This window comes from Octodon degus, unplaced genomic scaffold (genome assembly GCF_000260255.1).
Source record: "Octodon degus isolate 3935 unplaced genomic scaffold, OctDeg1.0 scaffold00040, whole genome shotgun sequence".
Taxonomy (NCBI): domain Eukaryota; kingdom Metazoa; phylum Chordata; class Mammalia; order Rodentia; family Octodontidae; genus Octodon; species Octodon degus.
The window spans coordinates 2,957,809-2,978,207 of record NW_004524616.1 but is presented as its reverse complement, the minus strand read 5'-3'; the positions used below and the strand labels follow the sequence as shown (position 1 = coordinate 2,978,207).

General features: G+C 41.0%; 1 protein-coding gene across 4 annotated transcripts in view; it reads left to right on the top strand.

The window, feature by feature from the left end:
• Nucleotides 1–20,399, top strand: part of Jakmip2 (janus kinase and microtubule interacting protein 2) — a 198,351-nt gene that overhangs the window by 124,252 nt on the left and 53,700 nt on the right. For 2 of the 4 annotated variants that reach the window (XM_004631262.2, XM_004631261.1), the window contains exons 2-3: nt 6,751–7,023; nt 17,145–17,642. In XM_004631262.2, coding sequence (XP_004631319.1) covers nt 6,895–7,023; nt 17,145–17,642 — 627 coding nt within the window. In that variant the 5' untranslated portion in view covers nt 6,751–6,894. Of the gene's footprint in view, nt 1–6,749; nt 7,024–17,144; nt 17,643–20,399 lie in introns of those variants that run through there. The other 2 variants (XM_004631263.1, XM_004631264.2) reach the window with 2 other exon arrangements.

Genomic DNA, 20,399 nt, shown 5'->3' with positions numbered 1-20,399 from the left:
TTTATCAATAAAACTTTGAAAAGAAAAAAAAATATTATTATCCCCAATAACCAAGATATAGAAACAACTCAAGTGTCCATTCTCAGGTCAATGAATAAAGAAGATGTGATATAAGAAATCCTGGATTGCTGCTATAAACTGTGCCAGAGAGAACCCACAGGACATGAAAGCTTGTGTAGTTTGGAAGACATTAATTTGTATGAAAGAACTTGCTCTGCTAAGAACTACAGCATTTTGACTTGGCACTTTAATGGTTTATGGAGTGAAAATTATCACTAAAATAATATATGACTCTAACATAAATATTAATTTATAGAATTACAGAGTACTATGTTGGTTTGTCAAAGGTTTTGTGATATAATAAGGGTACTATTTTCCAGAAAAGTAAGTAAGGATATCTTGTCATTTCCAATAACACTGATGAACACGCAGGATATTATTTTAAATTAAAGAGTTGAAGTGTGGAAAGCCAATACTGTACTATGTCACTTATATGTAAAATCTAAGATTTTAGAGTCACAGAAACAGGGTGAAGAGTGGAGACTGTCATAGGCTGGCACGGAGGTGGGAGTGAGGGTGGAATATATTGGGCAAAAAGTAAAAAACTTTCAGTTAGATGCAGAATAAATGCTGGAGATCTGTTCTAAGACCTGGTGAGCAGTTAATACCGATGTGCCATGTGCTTGAAAACTGCTGAGAAAGTGGATTTTAAGTGTGCTTAGTACAATGAAGTAAATCCACAAGGTAATGTGTTTGTGATTTAGCTCAATGTACCCATTCCATGGTGAATATGCATTCTGATGTAAAATATCATGCAGCATAGATACATATAATTTTGTCAAATTGGAAAAGAATGAGAATTGTGAATGGACATTATTTTTGCACATCCTATAAAACTTTCACCCAGTTGAAGCATCTTGAGGTCTGGGCTTAGAGGCTAGTTCACTCCCTCCACCTTGGCTAATGGTACCCATGTGTTGTGCACAAATTAAAAACAGCACTTATAGTCATTAATTGTCAAACAGTCCAATGTCATAGCCCTGTCCTTTTCACTCCATTTGATGGTAAGTTTGAGGCCTAGAGAATAATATGACATTGCTTCTCAACCTTTTGGCTAAGAGCAAGGACAGACTAGGTTGGGGTCAGAAGGGCAGGGTAAAATTCACACCTTTGATGCCTCACCATGGGACCAAGGCTCACCAGTCCCTGACACATAGCTGTGAGAAGGAAACTGAGAGCTCCTCTAAGATCTTTTCAAATGATTCCATGTTACAAAGCTCCCACAGGGATCGGTCTTTAGCTGAGTAAGGCTTCCATTCCTCCTCTACATGATATGCTTCTTTGGATGTCATCAGTGATAAGGACTGTCTGGAAACACCACATGTATGCAGAGACTGCCACAAGGACTCTCCTTTGTGCTCTTGCATGTGGTCCCTGGGGGATTGGTGTCCCTCTCCAGCAGGCAGCTCCTGTAGAAGCCTGACCTTAAGCCACTTATGCAGAGGCAGCGAAGTGCCCGCCAGGTGATGAGTGCAGAAGTAAAATGCAGTTGCTTCATTCAGTGTAACACAGAGAACAACACGGAGGCTCCTTGAAGACACCATGCTAAGGTAGAAGACACTTGTCACCAAAACTTGTTGCATGAATGTTAATATAAAATTTCCATAACAGACAATGCATAATGACAAAAGGTTGATTAACACTAGCCTGGGGCTGGGAGAGGTTGGTGAGCACTAGGAAATAACCTAAAACTCTTATCCAGAGTTTTCCTTCTGAGGTGCCGGAAAGCTTCTAAAATTAATTGTGATGATATAGAGAGCCATTCCTGGTCCACGTCTTGGTCTGGGAAGTTTATATTTGTAGTTCTGTGGATAAGTTAACAGAATCCTTTCAAGTTAATTCAAATCTACCACTTCCAGTGCAACCTATGGCAAGAATAATGACAGTAAAGCGTATTTATAGTTATGGGGAGCCTAACTCCATGGTGATGGCTATCCAGAACAAAGGCCTCAACCAAGAGCTGAACTCAGGTTTTATTCAGTCTTGAAGGAGGAGTGGCTTGAGGATGAGAAACTGAGAATGGCAGGAAGTAGGTGAGTGCTGTGAGCTGGGCTAGGTTGGAGGCCTACATTTACCTCTGCAATAAGCAGAGAGAAGGATATGCAGAGAGTAATCTGCATTACACAATAGAGATAGTATCTAATGTTTTGGAGCCCAGTGCTTCAGCTCTGATGTGTAATCTTTCAAGCCCCAGGAAGTCTTAGCCACCATCTCAAGGCTCAGTCCCAGCGGACAGCATGGAGCATTGGCTCTTCATCCTGTCTTGACCTGGTTCATATTAAAGAGCAATAGGTGGGGATTATGGGGGAAATACATATGCCTTCTTCAAAGACTACCTCTAGCACCTTGGCTAGACCAGTATGCATTGCTTAAAACCAACTTAAGGGATAAGGAAAAGTCCTAGCCAGCTCTGTACATATCAATACATGGAAATAGAGTAAGGCTCAGCCAAAATGGAAACAACTGCTCTTCTTTCAAGGACAGTGACCCACGTGGTCCTCCAATGACGATGATTCACCTTGAAAATGTACAAAAACCACTGGCCTGTGGACTTTGAAAATGTTTTATTGTGTATGAATTTTATCTTTACAAAGCTGTCCAATGTAAAGGAATAAAAGGCTACATATTAAGACAAAAAATCTGTAGAAAAATGAGAGGGTGAGAGTCATGAGCTAGCTAGGCACCCACCACAACTGGAAAAGATGGTGGAAAGTTCTTCACCATCAAATGGTGCTTAGGGCCTTCATTTATGGAGTGGTCTGCCTTAAATTATTCATAAGCTAATTCGTATAGCGCGTTTTTCTCTCCTAAATTTGTATCTAGTGTTTTCACCCCTTCCCTTCCTTAGCCTTCATGGGATTGAGCTTATGATACCTCCCAACACAAAAAGTACATGAAACCAGGTATATAATATTACATTCTTCACAAAAGGTTATAAATTAAAACAAACCATTTCTGTTGTATAATGGCTTTGCACGTTTTGATTGCAAGCAATTCTAATGAGTTGGCACCCACTTATTCATTGTCTCAATTGTGACAGAAGAGTGTTCAAACCAGTAGAAATAAGCCATGATTCCACAGTGTCTCCACCTTCCAAAGCTGTCACCTCCTTTCTCATGTATAGATCTGTGTTAACTCTCCCATGGACCACTAGGAAAGTCTAGCTGATTCTTCCAAAGGTCCTTCCTCCTTACTAACTCATAAACAATGAAGTAATGAAGACAAATGATCCTTTCTAAGCTTCAGTATGACATAGTACAGCCCATGGGATAAGGGCATCAGTCCCAGACTACCTGGATTTGAGTCTACACCTTGTTGCCTACCAACATGACTAACTTGGGCAAGTTATTTTAGTTTGAGTGATTTTTTTTTCCTGAAATTTTGTGAAAAAAATTACCACTCAGTCTAATGACAGATGTGTGACAATCAGTCTGCTACTGCCCATTCTATGATTATAATTATTATTGGTACACTTACATTTGAATGTTTCCATGTTTATCCACTTCTGTAGAGCCAAGTGAAAATTTCCCAGCCTATCATGTAAGATCCTTTGAAATCTTTCCCTAACCTGTCTTTCCCATGTTTACAGCCTTTTCTGAACACACCAGGCAAATCTGTGGCAGCAGGTTTTTGTTCAAACTCTTTCCCATTTGTTCCATGTGTCCATTTAGAAAAGCCCATTCTTTATTCAGGAAAACATGTAACTAGGAAGCTAGGAAGCTTTTCCTCAGCTCTGCTTTCCTCTGTGTTCCAACAGCATGTCAGGGGCCAGAAAGAAATTAGCCAACACAAAAGCTTTATCTTATAGGTAAAACAGATAGGATTTATAGTAAATTGAATAAAAGATCAAAGGAATAAAGTAGAAGAAATGGCAACTTCTAAGATTGCATCCAGAGCTGTAACTGTTGACAGTATCGTTTAATGGTGTGGGAAAACCTAGGGAAAGTGAGTTTCAGAGAACTTGACATTTGCATTAGCTGAACCAGGTGTGAGATGCTAATTAGATATTCAAGCTGGTTTAATAAATTAGCAGTGGAATTTACATAATGAGTCTGGGGTTAGGATATCAAACTAAGGCTGTGTATATAAAACTGGGGATTGTAGATGATGTCATTGGACAATAGCTAGAGAAGTCTAGGGAAATGCTGCATTTAAAGAGCAACTGAGGGAAGAGAAATTCAGTAGACATGTATGTGAAGTTACATACCCAGTATTATCTGGGATTAAAATCATCTTATTTATCTTTATGCACGTTGATGTTTGTCATACAAATGTTTGATAAATGCTTGCTGAATTCATTTCAATATTAAAATTGAATGGCCTCTTCACAGTCTCCCTACCCTGCACTGTAATGACTAGGCAAGATTTGCAAAAGAAGCATGCACGTCAACTCCACCACTCCATCACCTAACAGAAGGTGGGATGTGGTAGTCAAGTCTGTGACTGCTCTGGACAGGCTCACCCTGCCCCTGTTCTTGGATTTCTCTACGCTTATGCCATCAGGGCCACACTCCAAAGGGCATGCCTGCAGTGCTTGTGGGGGATGGCACACTGCCCCAGGCTCAGCACAGTCCTCAGAGCTAAGTAATAGGATCTGAAGAAAGAAGCAGCTGCAGGGCCATCTAGGTGGTCAGCTGGAGCTCACCTTAGTTCTGTCCTGAAGCCCTTTGGTGCACAGTTCTGCAGTGTCATATGGGAAACTCTCTAGCATTGTGTCATGCTTTTCCCACTGAGCTAAATGGTTCAGTATCTACAGTTTTCTTTTTTTAAATAATTTTATTAAGAAATAAAGAGCAATGAGACCGTTTCAAAACCGATTAGTAGGACAGTTTCAATAATTAATACATTGCATATTATTGTCTTCTTAGTGGTTATTCATAGTACAAGATGCAGACATGATATCCTATCTACAAACACTATTAATAACAATCTTTCTATTCATTGAATTAAGAGAAAGTAGCTGTATATCTATCCTATTTTGAATATACACATAAAAAATGTTCCTTCATTTGTATCCCCTTTTTTGTTTAGTTTTGTCAGAGAAAGGTATTTTATTGTCATTTAAATATCATAGGTGCATGAATTCAACAAAATAATCCAATGTAGTCCAGTAGACCATAATAATAGTGGGTTATCCATAGGACTGGCAACGTCAGAAGTTGTTGACTTGAGCCTTTCATAGCTCAGCATAGTAATATGGCTTTACTTTGAATACCTTGTTTTTATACTTTTCTGCTGGATGGTTAAGACCAAGATAAAGCAAGACTTATATAACAAGAACTGTAACTTCTGTATCTGACAAGGTCAGTCAAATCCCCTCAGGATGTACCCTGTAACCCTGTACCTCAGATTGTAGATCCTTTGTCAGTGTCAGCCATGTAGATGAGCTACAGCCATTGCTTGACCAATTGCTCTCTGTGAAAGCCTGAGAGAATGTTTTCTCTCCATGTGACTCTCCTTGGACACACTCTACATCATTGATCACATTCCTCTGTGGCCCCATAATCTTCTTGACCAGAAAATTTGGGACACACTGAGTTACATGGTGTTACACTCTAGGTTCTCCTGTGTAGTATCTACAATTTTCTGACCTCCTTGATCTATTCCATCTTCCTTCACTTGACAAATTGGTAAACTCCTATCTATTCTCCCTGCTTTCAACCTCTGCCCCATTCTGCCACTGAAACAGTCATGCACATTGCTGCCGTATTAGAACACCCCCCACCCAATTTCAATATATTCCCCACTACAAGACCCTAAGCTTGAACTTCTAGGTCTGTCCTCACCAGAATTTCCAAGAAATTTTTCCAACATTAGTGCCCAGTAGCCTTATCTGGTAGGTGGTTAGTAATAAGTCTTATCCCCCCCCGCAACAAAATAGTCATTCTGACTGCTCTCTGTTGGGTATGCCTGACATTTTCTTTGCCCATGTTGCTCTGTGTGTTTCTCCATGGTAACATCCTGCCCACTCCACAGGTACCAGGCCCAGGGTCCCCTTTCTTGAGGAGGGAAGGGCTTCCTTCTTCTCCACAGGCTGAAACAAATGTACTTACCAGCACTTGTAGGATAATTAGTGCATATTTTTAAAAACCACATATTGGAATATGATGGTGATGAGGTTGATAGAGTGATGGAGAAGAAGAGAGAGAAAGGGACTCATTTTTCTGTCCTAGAATTCTGAACTATAAAGATTTAGACACATTGCATTAGCAAAGCATATGGAAGGACCTATAATAATTTTAACTGAAGGGCTGTATCAATAGCTCAGTTCACCCAGGAATCCTTTATGCTTAACCCCCACTTCCCACAGTTTAGCCATTGCATAACCATGTTTGCATATATTGGGTTTTCTTAATTTTTTGGTGTTAGGAGGTGCCACCCAGGGGGGACGTTTTATGATCAGAGTGATGTGCAGGGGATAAGGAATGACAAGTAGGCAGATTCAGGCAAAAAGGGTAGTCCAGGATGTGAGAAATAGGTGCACAGGAGAAGGAATTTAAATTTCAAGCAGGGTGTTAACATGATCACTTGAAGTTTTTGAAAAGAAATCATTGTACGTTTGGTGTCAAGTACAGAGGAGACGCTGGTGACAGGAGAGCCTTGCAGCAGGCGTGCACATGCCACATGTGATGGGTGCAGGCCAGCTGCCCTCTTTGTCTCATAGTCACTGCTGTCTCTGCCTCTTCTCAGGGCTTCCAGGGCAGCTGAGGAGACCTTACCAAGGAGCACCACGCAGTAGATGCTGAAACACCGCACTCCAGGATAAGACCCAGTAACATGGCAGCACCCATTTGAAAGCATTAAAAACCAACAAACTCCATTGAGAAAGAAACAATGTCCAAGAAAGGGCGAAATAAGGGCGAGAAGCCCGAGGCACTCATCGTCGCCCTTCAAGCTGCCAATGAAGACCTCAGGACCAAGCTCACAGATATTCAGATAGAGCTACACCAAGAGAAGTCCAAGGTGAGTGAGGGCTCCCCACCTTGGCCTTGGCCTGGAGAGAGCCCCCAGTATGTCCACACCCAGCACCACCTGCTGGGCCAGCCCCTGGGCCAGAGGGCCTCAACCCCCCCACACACAGAGATTCTCTTGTACCTGGCTTGAGCACACCACACCCAGACAGATAAGTGTGCTTGCCAAAGAGATCCCTGCCTCCCTAGGAAGTCTGGTCTAGGAAATTAGATATGAAAATAGAGACTACTGCGGTCACCATGATCTCCCAGCACTTCACTGATGCACCACATAGAACAAGTTCTTCCTCTTTGTAGGCTTATAGCATTCAGAGCCATCCTTCAAGGCTATATCCCAATATATCATATCATATCATATCATGTCACTGCACCATTGAATACATTGCAGGAGGTCCCCATCCTCTTCTCAGCACCCTTGGACTCATTTCCATGAATGCCTCTTGATCATGCTGCTCCAGGCATTCGCTGGCTCAGGAGAGACATGCCCAGGGCAGTGCGGGCCTGTGCTCTTGTCATTTCCCCAGTTAGCCTCCTCTTGCTTCCCTCACCTCCTTCAGGTGGCTGCCGAAGCTCCCATCTGACCATAGTTTCTAAGACAGACCACTTCTCCCAGGGCAAGTTCTCCCATAGCTTATCTATCTATCTATTATCTATCTATCTATCTATCTATCTATCTATCTATCTATCTATCTGGTTTAGAGTTTATCTTTCGCAAGTCAAGTGTAATTTCTGTGTCAGCAAGACCCAGCTTACTTGTTATTGTTCAGAGCCTAAATATTTCTAGAAGCTAAAAACTCATAATGTACTCATTGAATAAATACAGAAATGATAATAATGGTGGTTTATTCCTTATAATCAAGTTCCTTCCTCAATAAAAGTAACCACTATCCCATAGGACTGTGATAAGTTGTAAACTAGACAAGTACATAAAGTACTGTACTTATGAGAATTAAGTTGGAAGGTTGTTAGGAGGTGCTAAAGAGTTGCCTGACATATTAAACTGACAAAGCTTTAATGTTAATATTCCTTCATATTCTCTGGAGTTCATTGTTAATAAAAATCATTTTGTTTCTCTGAATCTCACCAAGTAAATGGACTTGATAAAATGGGTTATCAAGACAACGCAAACAGCGGGTATAGTCATGACCAGGAAAGCTTTTTAAATACTCACCACACATAAGACACTTTCGCTCCCAGAAAATCAGGGCCAACTATGGCAGCATACACTTGCTTTGTTTACACAACTCTCTGGAAAGTAACATTCTTGATCAGCAGGTAGTAGGAAAAACTTATTCCACAGCTTTTCTCCTCCTCCTTCTTCTTTGATATCACTATTTCTCCTTATTCAACAATAATCATAAATGGATATTGAGCAGCTGAAGCCTAAGGAGTCCTGTTTAAGCTGAGCCTTGACCTTGGATAAATAAACCTCAATGTGAAGTTTCTTAGGTTTCATGAAGAAAAAAAAAATTTTCATTCATTTGACAGAAGTCCTGAGAATTATGTGCATTTCTTCTTGAAGACAAATTTAAGTATTTCAACATATCCACCTCCAACTCAGTTGTCTGAATCTGTTTCTTCATAATTACATCATAGAACAACCTGGAGAGCTCATGAAAATGCATGATACCTGGGCGCACAAGAATTCTGGTAAAGTAGGTGGGCGAGAACAAGAACTTGTGATTCTGTGCAGCAGCCCAATAAACTCAGCTGAAGGGATCCTGGCGCGCCACTGAAAGGTTCCTTCTGGCTCTTTCCATCCATAAAGGTTTTACTTTCCTGGAGAGAAACATAACATCTGAGGAAGGTAGTCTCCTGTAATTTTCATAACAACAGGATGATAAATTACATTCATAGGAAGAGGACTGTTGATTTAGAAACTGGTGGCCATAAAGGATTGCGCTGTGGCAGAAAAATGCATGACACCTCAAAGTGAGAGAAGTGAGAGAAGCTGCAAGTGTCCCATTGTTGTCAGTTTTCAGCGTGCTCAAGCCTTTTAAATGGGTAACGCTCAAGCTGGAGGAGGCGTCTGTCTAGGGCTTGGCGCTGGTATCTAAGCCAGCAGGCGAGCGTAATCTTCCCCTCCTCTGACAAGACCGTGGCACCGGCTCCTGAATAAGCACAGCCTCAGCCCCCCTGCTCCTCGCTGTATTCTTCCCTCTCCCCCTTTCTGTGGCAGTTAATGACAGTCCCAGCATGGAAGCAAAAGCAAACCCTTTCCATGTGTCAGCTGATGTCCCGAAAGAGCAAAGAACCTCCAGAGGGCAAGCAACTCATAGAACAGTTTTATTACAAATAAATGTGGTTGTGTTTTCAAAGACTCAGGCTTTAAAAGAAAGAATGAGAACAATGGGGAAACATGAATTTATACTCACAGCTTGATTCCCGTGCTTCAATGATAAAATTACAATTCAGCCCCTGGCAATGGACTAAGGAGTGGAGACCTTTGGGGCAGTATGCCATTACTCATCTTTCCAGCAAGACAAATAATCCCACTGACATTTACAGAATGACCACTGTGCAGAGAGCAGGGTCATAAATGCTTCGGCTGATAATATAAATAGCTACACCTTATTGAACGTTTACTGTCTGTCATGCGCTATAACAGGCACACTTCATCCAGTCATAATCCAGCTTTTACACTTAGCGCTCGAGTGACCCTCAGCTGGCCAAGAAGCCCCTGTGTGTTTCCCTTCCCTAGCCTATTAAGCAAGTCAACAATGGCATGTACTACCTGGGAGTATGTGGGTGTCTGTGTGTTAATTTTTTGAACATTTTGTTTGTGTCCAGGATGTGAAGTGTTTCAGCGCAATTATCTCCTTTGACCTTCTTTCTCACATTCAGGCACTGCTGCCTTTCCCATTTTATAGATGAGAAAACTGCCTGACGTTGCAGGTTCTCAAGACCACTTGCTGGATAAATTTAAATGGTGCTTTTCAAAAGCTTTCCCAACAGCTCTGTGGCACAAGTGCAATTGTAGTACTTATTCTGGCTGAAAATGTCAGCCTTGGGTGGAGCAAGGATTCTCACCCAGGTCTGTCTCTTCCTTCAACTAGCACTTGAGCCATTCAGCTATAGTTGTGTCCCCTGTAGGTCCATTCCGAGGATGCTGTGAGGCCTCGATTCAAGGCTCAGTGTACATGCATACAGTGGGAGTGCTGTGAGATGAGAAACCCAGCTGACGGTTTCCCTATGGCTTTGTCCTCTGCCTCCGAGTTGGACTGCTGCTGCTGTGATGAGTAGAGCAGGCAAACTGATGGAGGGGAAGAAGGAACAGGAGCAGAGAACAAGGGCCACACGGCAGCCCTGGGTTGCAGAGCCTGTGAGGAGTGAACTTCAGACAAAAGCTGCCACCTTGGATCTGCCCCCAGACAACAAAGCGCTTTCACACCTGGCCCTGTAGTTGTGGGAGTGGGCCTGGGACAAAGCAGGGCGTGATTACTGCTCTGATTTCACTGAGGAGGCAAATAAGATTCAGTCTGTTTCACTCAATTGCCCTCTGTGTCACAGAAGGAGCCAAAATGGGAATTCCAGTCGTCTGTAGAATAGAGCTCATGTTAATCCTGAACCTCTGACTGTACTGCACTCTGTTAACCCTGCGGCACTCAGAAAATCAGCCCACATTTTTCATCCTGGCGTTCTATAGCTTCGGGGTTCAGAGCCCAAATGTGAGGTGGGGTAGTTTCTTGCTGTCTGCATCTTTACTTCTGTTTTTAGGAAGTACAGCAGGCTGAAAGCAAGAAATGTAAAAGCAGACTTCTTTGTCCTCCTGCAGGTTGGGTAAGTCTTTCCATATAAACAAGCCGCCCCTGCCGACAACTCTGTCCTCCCCCACATCTGCTGTTGAAGTCACTTGGCACTGAAGAAAGTCCCTGACAGGGTGTTACGAGTGTAGCTGTCTAAGAACATCCCATGCAGATAACCCAAGCCAAAGCTGCTGTTCGCTTGCCTCGTCTTGATAACCTCTCAGCCCTTTGCTTACCTTTGACTGGACTCCAGTCCTGATCCTAGATTCAGAAGATCGTGCTAAAGCTCAATCCATCACTACCTCTATCTTGGTAGAATCTACACTGGCATCTTCTAAAGGCTAGACTAGAAATAAAGCAAGCAATAAGAAATGTAATCTGAGCTCATGTTCACTGCTTTCTGCAGGGCGCCCTGCTGACAAGTATTTCAAGTGTCACCCAAGCTAAGATTTGATGCCACCAATGTCAAGGAACTCAGTACATACTGAGGAAATCCAGACTTATCTCTGAACACTTCTTTCTGTTTGGAAAATGCTTGCCATGGTTTTAATCGTACAGTATAGCAATATCAATCTCACCACACCGGGGGAGGGGAAGTTTTATATTGGTGATGGCAAGGATGTAACATTGTGTAATGTGTTATTACGATACACAATGATATTCACCAAAATTAACCTGGTAGGATTTCTCATGCATTAATAGTGCTCCAGACTTTTCAAAGGGCTTTTGCCATGGTGTCTGTCATCTTCACAATAACCACAGGACAACGGTATCACCAACTGTCATTTATGAAGCAGAAAGTGGAGGCTGACAGAGGTAAAGCAGCCACCTGAGTTTTCACTAGGAACACGGAGATGAGGGCTCTGACCAGAACCTGGCCCCCGACACACACGGGATTTCATCAGCCTTCTTCTCAAGGTGCTCATGCAGAGGCTGTTTCTCACTTCTGGCCTGGAACTGGGATGAAATAAATTCTACCATTATTCTGCATTGTCATAGAAAGTTAGGTAATGAGTGTGACGACCCAGGAAGGCCTCCGTAAGCACTCGCTATGCCCCAGCTGAAATGCTTCTCCATGACACAGATCCGGTAAACAAAGGTCTTTCCTTCATCTATTAATTATTTTTTTTCAGAACCGGGGATTGAATTCAGGCCCTTGTGCTTGCCAGGGAAGCACTTATTCTACTGAGCCATCTCCCTGACCCTCATCTACTAATTTGTGTTATTTCAAAATATTGCATTTTTCATATCTTCATTTTTTTTATTAAGGAATAGCTCATCTTTTGGTATACTGATCTCAAGATTTACATTTATTTCTCTATTGGTTCCATTTATATTGCAAATACTACAAACGTCTCAGGCTCCTTCTCACCACACTTCAGCCACTGTGAAATATATCTCCCAAGCTTAAAGGGAAAAGACAGACCTATAAATTCCACAAATATTGCCAGTTTAAATGACAGTTAAAATAAGGACATGAGAAATGTCAAATGTTACCCAATTCATTTGAATTTGTTCATTTTTGTACATCTATATCCCTTAAATGATATAGAAGAAGATAGTGTCTTTTTAACCTTCATTTGTCTTTTTGCCTTCTGGTGGAAACATATTTTCTATGTAACTTTATTTTTACTTATTAAAAATTTTGTTAATTTCTCCTCCTGATTATCTACACAAAAGCCTAGTGTTTATAGTTTGAGAAATATGACAAAATTATAGAGAGATACAATCATATCATACAGAGAATTTGACATAATTTTATATAAATGCCTGTCATAATATTACCATACATGTAGTAATACCTTTACACTGCAAGCTATTTTTTCATGCATTATCTAATTTAATCTGTGCTATACCAAAGAGTAGGTATTTCTCAATCAACTTTCCTAGGGGTAGAAAATGCTGAAATGGAAAAAGCAAATTCATTCTTACCCTTTGTATAATTTATAGTTTTTCATGAAAAAGCTTGCCAAAATTTTCTCTGATACCTTGTAAACCAACAGCACTTCCAACAGTGACACAGAAAAGAAAATTGAAAATTTCTTATCCTTTGTTCATTTTTATTACAGTTTTTCATTGTTTCAGGAATACTTTGCTAAAATTTTCTTGAGTAACTTTTTCACCCACAGCCCTAGCAGCGGTGATGACACTGCTTTAAATCCTTCCTGCCAAGATCAAAGAGGCCTCAGATCCTTTCACTTCAGTTAGTAAACTTTCCAGTACTTTTCACAGAAGATGAACTGAGTGTTCTTAAATCAGCAAGGAAAATAAAAATAAAAATGAACTAAAAAGTAAGGTGCTTTCTCTAAAAATTAGGTTTTTAAGAATAAGAATCAGGGCTGGAGAGATAGCTCAGCAGTCTAAGTGCCTGCTTGGCAAGCACAGGGACAGGGATTCGATTGCAAACAACATGTGCAATACCCCGGGAATGCTGAGCTGCTTACCAAATCCCAGTGTGGTGGTGCACACCTGTAACCCCAGTGCTGTGGAGGCTGGCGGGGAACCACTACTAGTCCGAGCTGCCATAGTGAGACCCTGTAGCAAATACATAAAAATTTAAAAAAAAATCAATAACCATTTCCTATTTTTAAAAAAAAGCTGGTAAATATTTTAAGCTTTGTGGGCTAAACAGTCTGAGAATATTCAGCTTGACTGCAGCTTGAAAGCAGATTTAAATGGTATATAAATGAGTCAAGGTGGTTGTGGCTTCAATAAAAGCTTGTGTATAAAAGCAAGGAGTAGGAAAAATTTAACTCATGGGTTGTAGTGTGCCCTCTACCCCCCACCCCCATCTGGAAAATAACTTCCTATTCAGTATAAAAGATGGGGAATACGATCTACACTCTCCCTACTGAAGCACTGAAATAAACATCGTGCAAAAGATGGCCTTGCTTCTATGTTTAGAGTTTTTTGTTTGTTGGAGTGTCCTTTAGGGAAGGGCTACATGACGGAGTGCTCTTGTAACTGTTCAAGACTGCATGTTCTGGGCTGGGGAGATGGCTCAGTGGAATAAGCACTTCCCTTGCAAGCACAAGGGCCTGAGTTCAATCCCTGGTTCAAAACAAAAAATAATCTATAAAAGCAAACACTTACTGCATTTTCTGATTGGGTGACACAAAGAATGCCAGGACATGCTGGCCCTTCTCCTTCAATGGGCATGTGCCCTTGGGCTGCTTCCTGTATGGTGTGCTGAGAATCAAGGGTATTCCACATGGCCTTCTGGGAGCTCCAGGAGGAGAAGAGGAAGTTAAAGACAATCAAGCATACAAAACTCAGAACAGAAGGAGGAAAGTGGCAGGAGCTGAAGTCCAACCAGCTTTCATAGAAACCTGAGAGGCCAGGCTTAGTGCTGGGATTTTATTCCACAGAAGAAAGGAGCCTGAGGTGATTTTTGACCAGGCACATAAATAAAGCCAGAACAGGGCTTCACTGAAAAAATATTACCAGCAATCTGGGGAGTTTATGTTCACCTAATGACCCTCTCAGAACTCTAGAGCAATGTTGAACAAAGAATGAGTGAGGGGGCAACAATTGCAAGCCATGCTTATGATTTTTAAAAATCTTTTGGCTACAACTTTATAAAATAAAGGAAGCAGAATCAGTTATGAAAACATAGTTTATTTAACCTATTTTATGCAAATATTCAATCTTCGAAATGTAATCAATGTAAAAATAAATAACAAAAAGTTTACATCTCATATATCACATGAGTCTTCAAAATCCAGAGTGTATTTTACACTTATAGAAAACCTCAATTTAAATGTAGATGATGAGAGGGTTCAGTGGGCCTAGTGGCTGCTGTAGCTGACAGTGTAACACTAGGACATCTGAAAGGACAGGGGCCCAGGAAGGGACTTAGGAAGCTGGGGAGAATCAAAGGACAGGTGTCTGAAGATGCCTAGCTGGTTAGTACACTGAGTCCTCTTGTGCTTCCAGCTTTCTCAGAAAAAAACCTGAGTCCTCTGTAGAAAAACAGATGCGCCGTGAGACCATAATGTTAAGTAAAGCAAATCAGACACAGGAGCTTACGGATCGCATGAGTTCTCATACATGAGAAACTCAAATGATTAATAAGAGCAAAACAAAAGGTAGCCAGTAGGAAATAAGGCAGAGACCCTTCTCGGAGGTGAAGGCGATCAAGACTTAGAGAAGGTGGGGGAGGGGAGCAGAGCTGCATGAAAAAGGAATTAAGCTGTGCTATGACGTGGACCAGCCCCACATAAGGAATGGAAACATTATGGACTGCAAAAAGTATTAATACATTTTTAAAAAAATGGTTTTGGGGGTAATCATGAATTGAACTCACAACCTCAGGCTTGCCAGGCAGGCGTTGTGCCTCTAAGTTATATCCCTTGCCCTAAGTGTGGCTTTTAAAATAAAATATTCATAAAATTCTAAGAGGACTTAGAAGATACTATAACAGCTAATAGCAGATCAATTCTTGAGGTAAAATTTGAAACATTTCACATTACAATTATGAAGAGTTCAGTATGGACTTTGAATCTTAATTTTATTTAACTCAAAAGGCTCTTAATTAATCCTTTGTGAAATCTTCCAATTTGATGAGCAGCAGATTCAATATCACTGAACTAGACAATCTCTTGGGGCTCCCAAATTTTCTTTTCCTTTTCCAAATTATTTTAAGGATTGAGGGTGTGGGTATGTATGTGTGTGTGTTATCATGGAAGCAGACACAGGAGAAGAAGACAAAGACAGAGCCTGATCGCAGAGACAAAGAAAACTACTCATACCCAACCCCACCCCGGTCTACTGACTCATCCTGACCAACCAGACTAAGGAAGTACACTTTGTAACCTACACCAAGACTGCTGGAAATGCAACCAAAGACAAGATTGTATTTTTAAAATGAATTCTTTTGCCAGTTAAACAGAAGACCCAATGCTATTATGGGCTACTGGACTCTTTTAGAATATTTTGCTGAGTTTACACACCTATAATATTCAATAATGGAACTTAGAAAAAACGGGGTATACAGATGAATGTTCATTTTGTATCTGTGTATTCAAAGTGGTTAGGATGGATGTATAGTTGCATTCTCTTAATGAATAGAATGCTTTGTTCTAATGGTGTTTGTAAATAGGATCTCAAGTCCGCATCTTGTACAGCAATTAACCACTAAGAAGAATATATGCAGTGTGTTATTTATTGAAACTGTACTTCCGATTTGATTTGAAACTGTCTCATTGCTATCTGTTTATCAATAAAATTTTGAAAAAAATAAAGAAAATAAAAAATAAAAAAAAACAAAATGATACAAAATTTCAAAACAAGATGATAAGAAATTAATAATAGTTGTTATATTGCATATTGGTATCTTCAGATTACCAGATATAGGGATGCAAAATTGATCAAATAAACATTAACTGTTTCTTTCAATAAATAAATAGAAATTAGTGCAAAAAAATGAATTCTTGAAAGGCAACATGGTTAGAAGCAACAGTTTATTAAAATACTTGGGAAAGTGTCTGGGAGTCAGGGGAAAGCAAATTACAGTGATAAGAGAGAAAATAAAGACAGATGCAAAGAGACATCCCTGGAGATTTGGGGATGGAACTGGGCTGCTGTACAAAGAAGGGTAAGTTCAAGTGTCTTATTTTTCACTGCATTAGTAGCAGCAGATTCTCTTCCAAAAGAAAACATAAGGGAGAGAGATACATTGTAATGTCATTTTAGGTATATTACTACTACTACTACCATTATTACTACCATTATTATTGTTATTTTATGTTTTTGAGACTGTCTCAATATGCAGCTCAGGCTGATCTTGAGCTCACTTTGAAGCCCAGGCTGGTCTGGCACTCACAACGGTCCTCCTGCCTCAGCCCCTGAGTGATAGGATTACAGGCGAATGCCACCACTCGCAGCTTAGGTACTCGATCTTCAGCTTCATCAGGATATCAAACTTTGAGCTATCCAAAGATGCCCACGATTGTCATTTGGGATCCGGCTAGGGTTGTGTGGCCTAAGAGCTTCTCCCTGTGCTTTGCACTGAGCTCTTCCGCACCGAAGAGAAACCCATTACACCAGTACTTGTGGCCCCCGATTCAGTAAGTCTGGGATAGAGCTCAAGATGCTGCATTTCTAGCCATCTTGTCTGCAGGCCACACGTCGAGTAGTAAGACCCCAGAACATCAAATGTTTGTCTGAACAAAGTTATATAAATAGTTGTAGGTGTATTCTTAGGCATAAAACTTGCGGTTCCCCTCTCTCTGAGCTCACAATGGCTGGAATTTGAAAAGAAATGAGGAATTAAGCGATCACAGCCGCCTAAGCTGCAGATCCTGCCTGGGAGCGGCACCGTCTCTTTGAGGCTCATCTCTCTTATCTTTTGCTGCTCTGCTTTTAGGTATCCAAGCTTGAAAGAGAGAAGACTCAAGAGGCAAAGCGAATCCGTGAGCTGGAGCAGCGCAAGCACACAGTCCTGGTGACCGAGCTCAAAGCCAAGCTCCACGAGGAGAAGATGAAGGAGCTGCAGGCCGTGCGGGAGAATCTCATCAAGCAGCACGAGCAAGAAATGTCACGGACGGTGAAAGTGCGGGACGGAGAGATCCAGAGACTCAAGTCTGCTCTCTGCGCCCTCCGGGATGGCAGCAGTGACAAAGTAAGGACAGCGCTCACCATCGAGGCCCGGGAGGAGGCCCGGAAACTGTTTGACGCAGAGCGTCTTAAGCTCTTACAGGAAATTACGGACCTGAAAACGGCCAAGAAGCAAGTGGACGAAGCGCTGAGCAATATGATCCAAGCGGATAAAATCAAGGCTGGGGACCTCAGGAGCGAGCACCAGTCCCACCAAGAAGCCATCTCGAAGATCAAGTGGGAGTCAGAGCGGGACATTCGGAGGCTGGTTAGTAATCGCGCCAGACACGGTCTCTTTCTGGGTCCAGAGCTGCACAGAATTTGCTTGTTCATGTGTTCCCTTAGAGCTGGATTTTAAACAATGCGCATGTGTTGTTCAGTGTTCTATCCAAAAATACATGACGGCTAGTTGGGTAGGTAGATGTAGACACCCAGGCCAAACGAATTGTGGGATTTCTGAATCCCCCTGCCTCACAATAACTGAGTTCCCCAAGCTCCTTGTGTATGGAAAATGTCTGTTCAGTAAGTCCTATTTTCTTGGGTATTTATAAAAATATTCTAAATTATGAACTCTTCCAAATTCAGCATGTTTTGTCAGCATTTGTAAAGTGGCAGAGGGCCTGCTATGGGGATGATTGTATGATTTTCAAGAACAATCCTGAGTGATTCACCTGCTGCACGGTTTTTACAGGAAAAAAATAGTAATGCCCGACACAGGAATGTCCTCTGGGAAGAGGACACAGACCTGTAAAATCCCTGCACATTTTAAATAGATCTTTCCTTCACAGTGAATGAGGACTGTTGAAAACAAAAGCCGTTACAATTCTTTGATTGGCTGCGATTCCTTAGGAGCTTGTTTAGCACTTAAAATTTTCAAGACTTATCTCACTCCCTAAAGAGCTGGATAACTCTTTTTACTATGAATGACCAAAGTTCATAAAGGTCTCTGACCATGCACAATTGTAAAACTATTATCTAATATAAAAGACAGTGTCCGAAGTTATTTAGAAACAGCATTTATATTCGGATATTCGGGATTAGCTATACCTTAGTCATGTCATATTAATTAAGGACTGCTTATTAGAATATATCTTATGCTTCTCTAAAACTTGTATTTTTAAGAAAAAAAATGTATTTTCTTTTGTTCTCCAATTTTATACAATTGCTTTCTAAGAATCCCAATTATATTTTTTGGATGACAGTTCTAGGATTTTAAGTTAAAAATAATGACTACAGAACATTTTTTTAAAAGGTAAATGTGTGTGATTCTCTTTGAAGTATAGAACAACATAAACATAAAATGTTGTTGCCAAATTTCTAAATTCTTGAATCTTCCACATATTCTACTGCACTGTTTGACAATCAAGACCAAACCCAGTGCAGAGCTAGTGGTCTCTGGCCTGCCTTTAGTTTTTTCAAAACAGTAATGGCTGCTGAAGAAAGAATCAAGATCCTGAGCTTTGGTGTTAACAGGTAAGGAAATTTTTTAAGTAGGCTTCATATTAAATATTTTTGTTAATTATTTTCAATGTAAAATCTGAGTGCATTCACTTGTCAACATGTGCATTTTTTCTATGATTTCCTTTTACTACCACATTACTGAGGTAGATACGAAGTTGCTCCTCATAACAAGTTAAAATCTATGGGCTGGGGAGATGGCTCAGTAGAATAAGCACTTGCCTGGCAAGCATAAGGGCCTGAGTTCAATCTCTGGTCCTGCCACAAAAAAAAAAAAAAAAGCTAAAACCTAAACCACCTGAAGAGAAAGAGGTTCAAATATTGAGTGTAAAGAAAATAACATGAGAAACTGCTTCAAGAAAATATAGGTGTTCTTTTTCATCTTTCCTACCTTCTATCCATCCTACCTCCACAACAATCCCATTTTCTATAAATTGGAGATGAAGAATTAGGAGCTGTTTTGTCTCTAGATGTAGCTTATTTATTTATTTATTTATTTATTTATGCAGTACCGGGAATTGAATTTAGGACCCTGTGCTTGCCAGGCAAGTGCTTATTCTACTGAGCTATCTCCCCACCCGAGTGTTTTGTCTCTAAAAGCTCCCACAGAATGCTAGCATATACCCCCTTGCTGTCTAAGAACCACAACTTTATTTCATTTCTGTAATTTAAGTCAGTACCAGTGCCCTTTACACTTTGCAATGGAATCTTCCCTGTATTAGTTGCTAACTATTCTATGGCTGACCACTTAGCTAAAGAAATTCTGGGAGACTATGGATAATCTTAAAACCAGTCTAGCACAGTGCCTGAGAAAATGGGATCAGAATCAGGACTCAAAAATCCAATTTCACCCCTCACCAGCCCAGGTAACAGTGATCGGGTATTTAATATTCCAGGTTCTCAGGCATCATATGTGAAATGATGAAAATAGAACCTACTAAACAAGAGTACTGCAGAGTAAGATAGGTGATGTTCAGACTAGTTTCTGCACTTTTTTTGTTTGTTTGTTTTGTTCTTTTTGTGGCCCGTACAGCCTGCCCTAGAGGCTGGGCTGGTGTTGCCTGTGGTGCTGAGTATCGAACCTCGGTCCCTGCACTTTGCCGAAGTTTGCCTAAGCAGGAGCTTTAGACCACTGAGCTATCTTGCCATCCCCATTTCCAGTATTTTTTTTTAAAATGGGAAAATTTACACAATGATGATGATTGTATTAGGTACTTTTCTCGTTATTCAGATAAAATACAAAGAGTAAAGGAGGAAGAGATCATTTAGCTCACAGTTTGTAGACGTGGAGTCCACAGTTGTTCCAAGGCAAGGTGGCACACGGCAGAGGGTAAGCTTTCATGGCAGGAGAAGATACCAAAAGCAAGAAGAAAGGAGGGGAGCAAGCCTCTTGCTGCCCCTTTTATTTTATCCAGACTTCTGGGGTTGGGCCAGCACCAATTCAATCAGCAGATGGCTCAGCAACCACCCACCCTTAATCCCTGCACCCCTAATCTCAGCACTGAGCCATGAATCTATCACAAATGCTAGATTTAGCTGCCTCCAAAAAAGCCCCATCTAAAAGCAC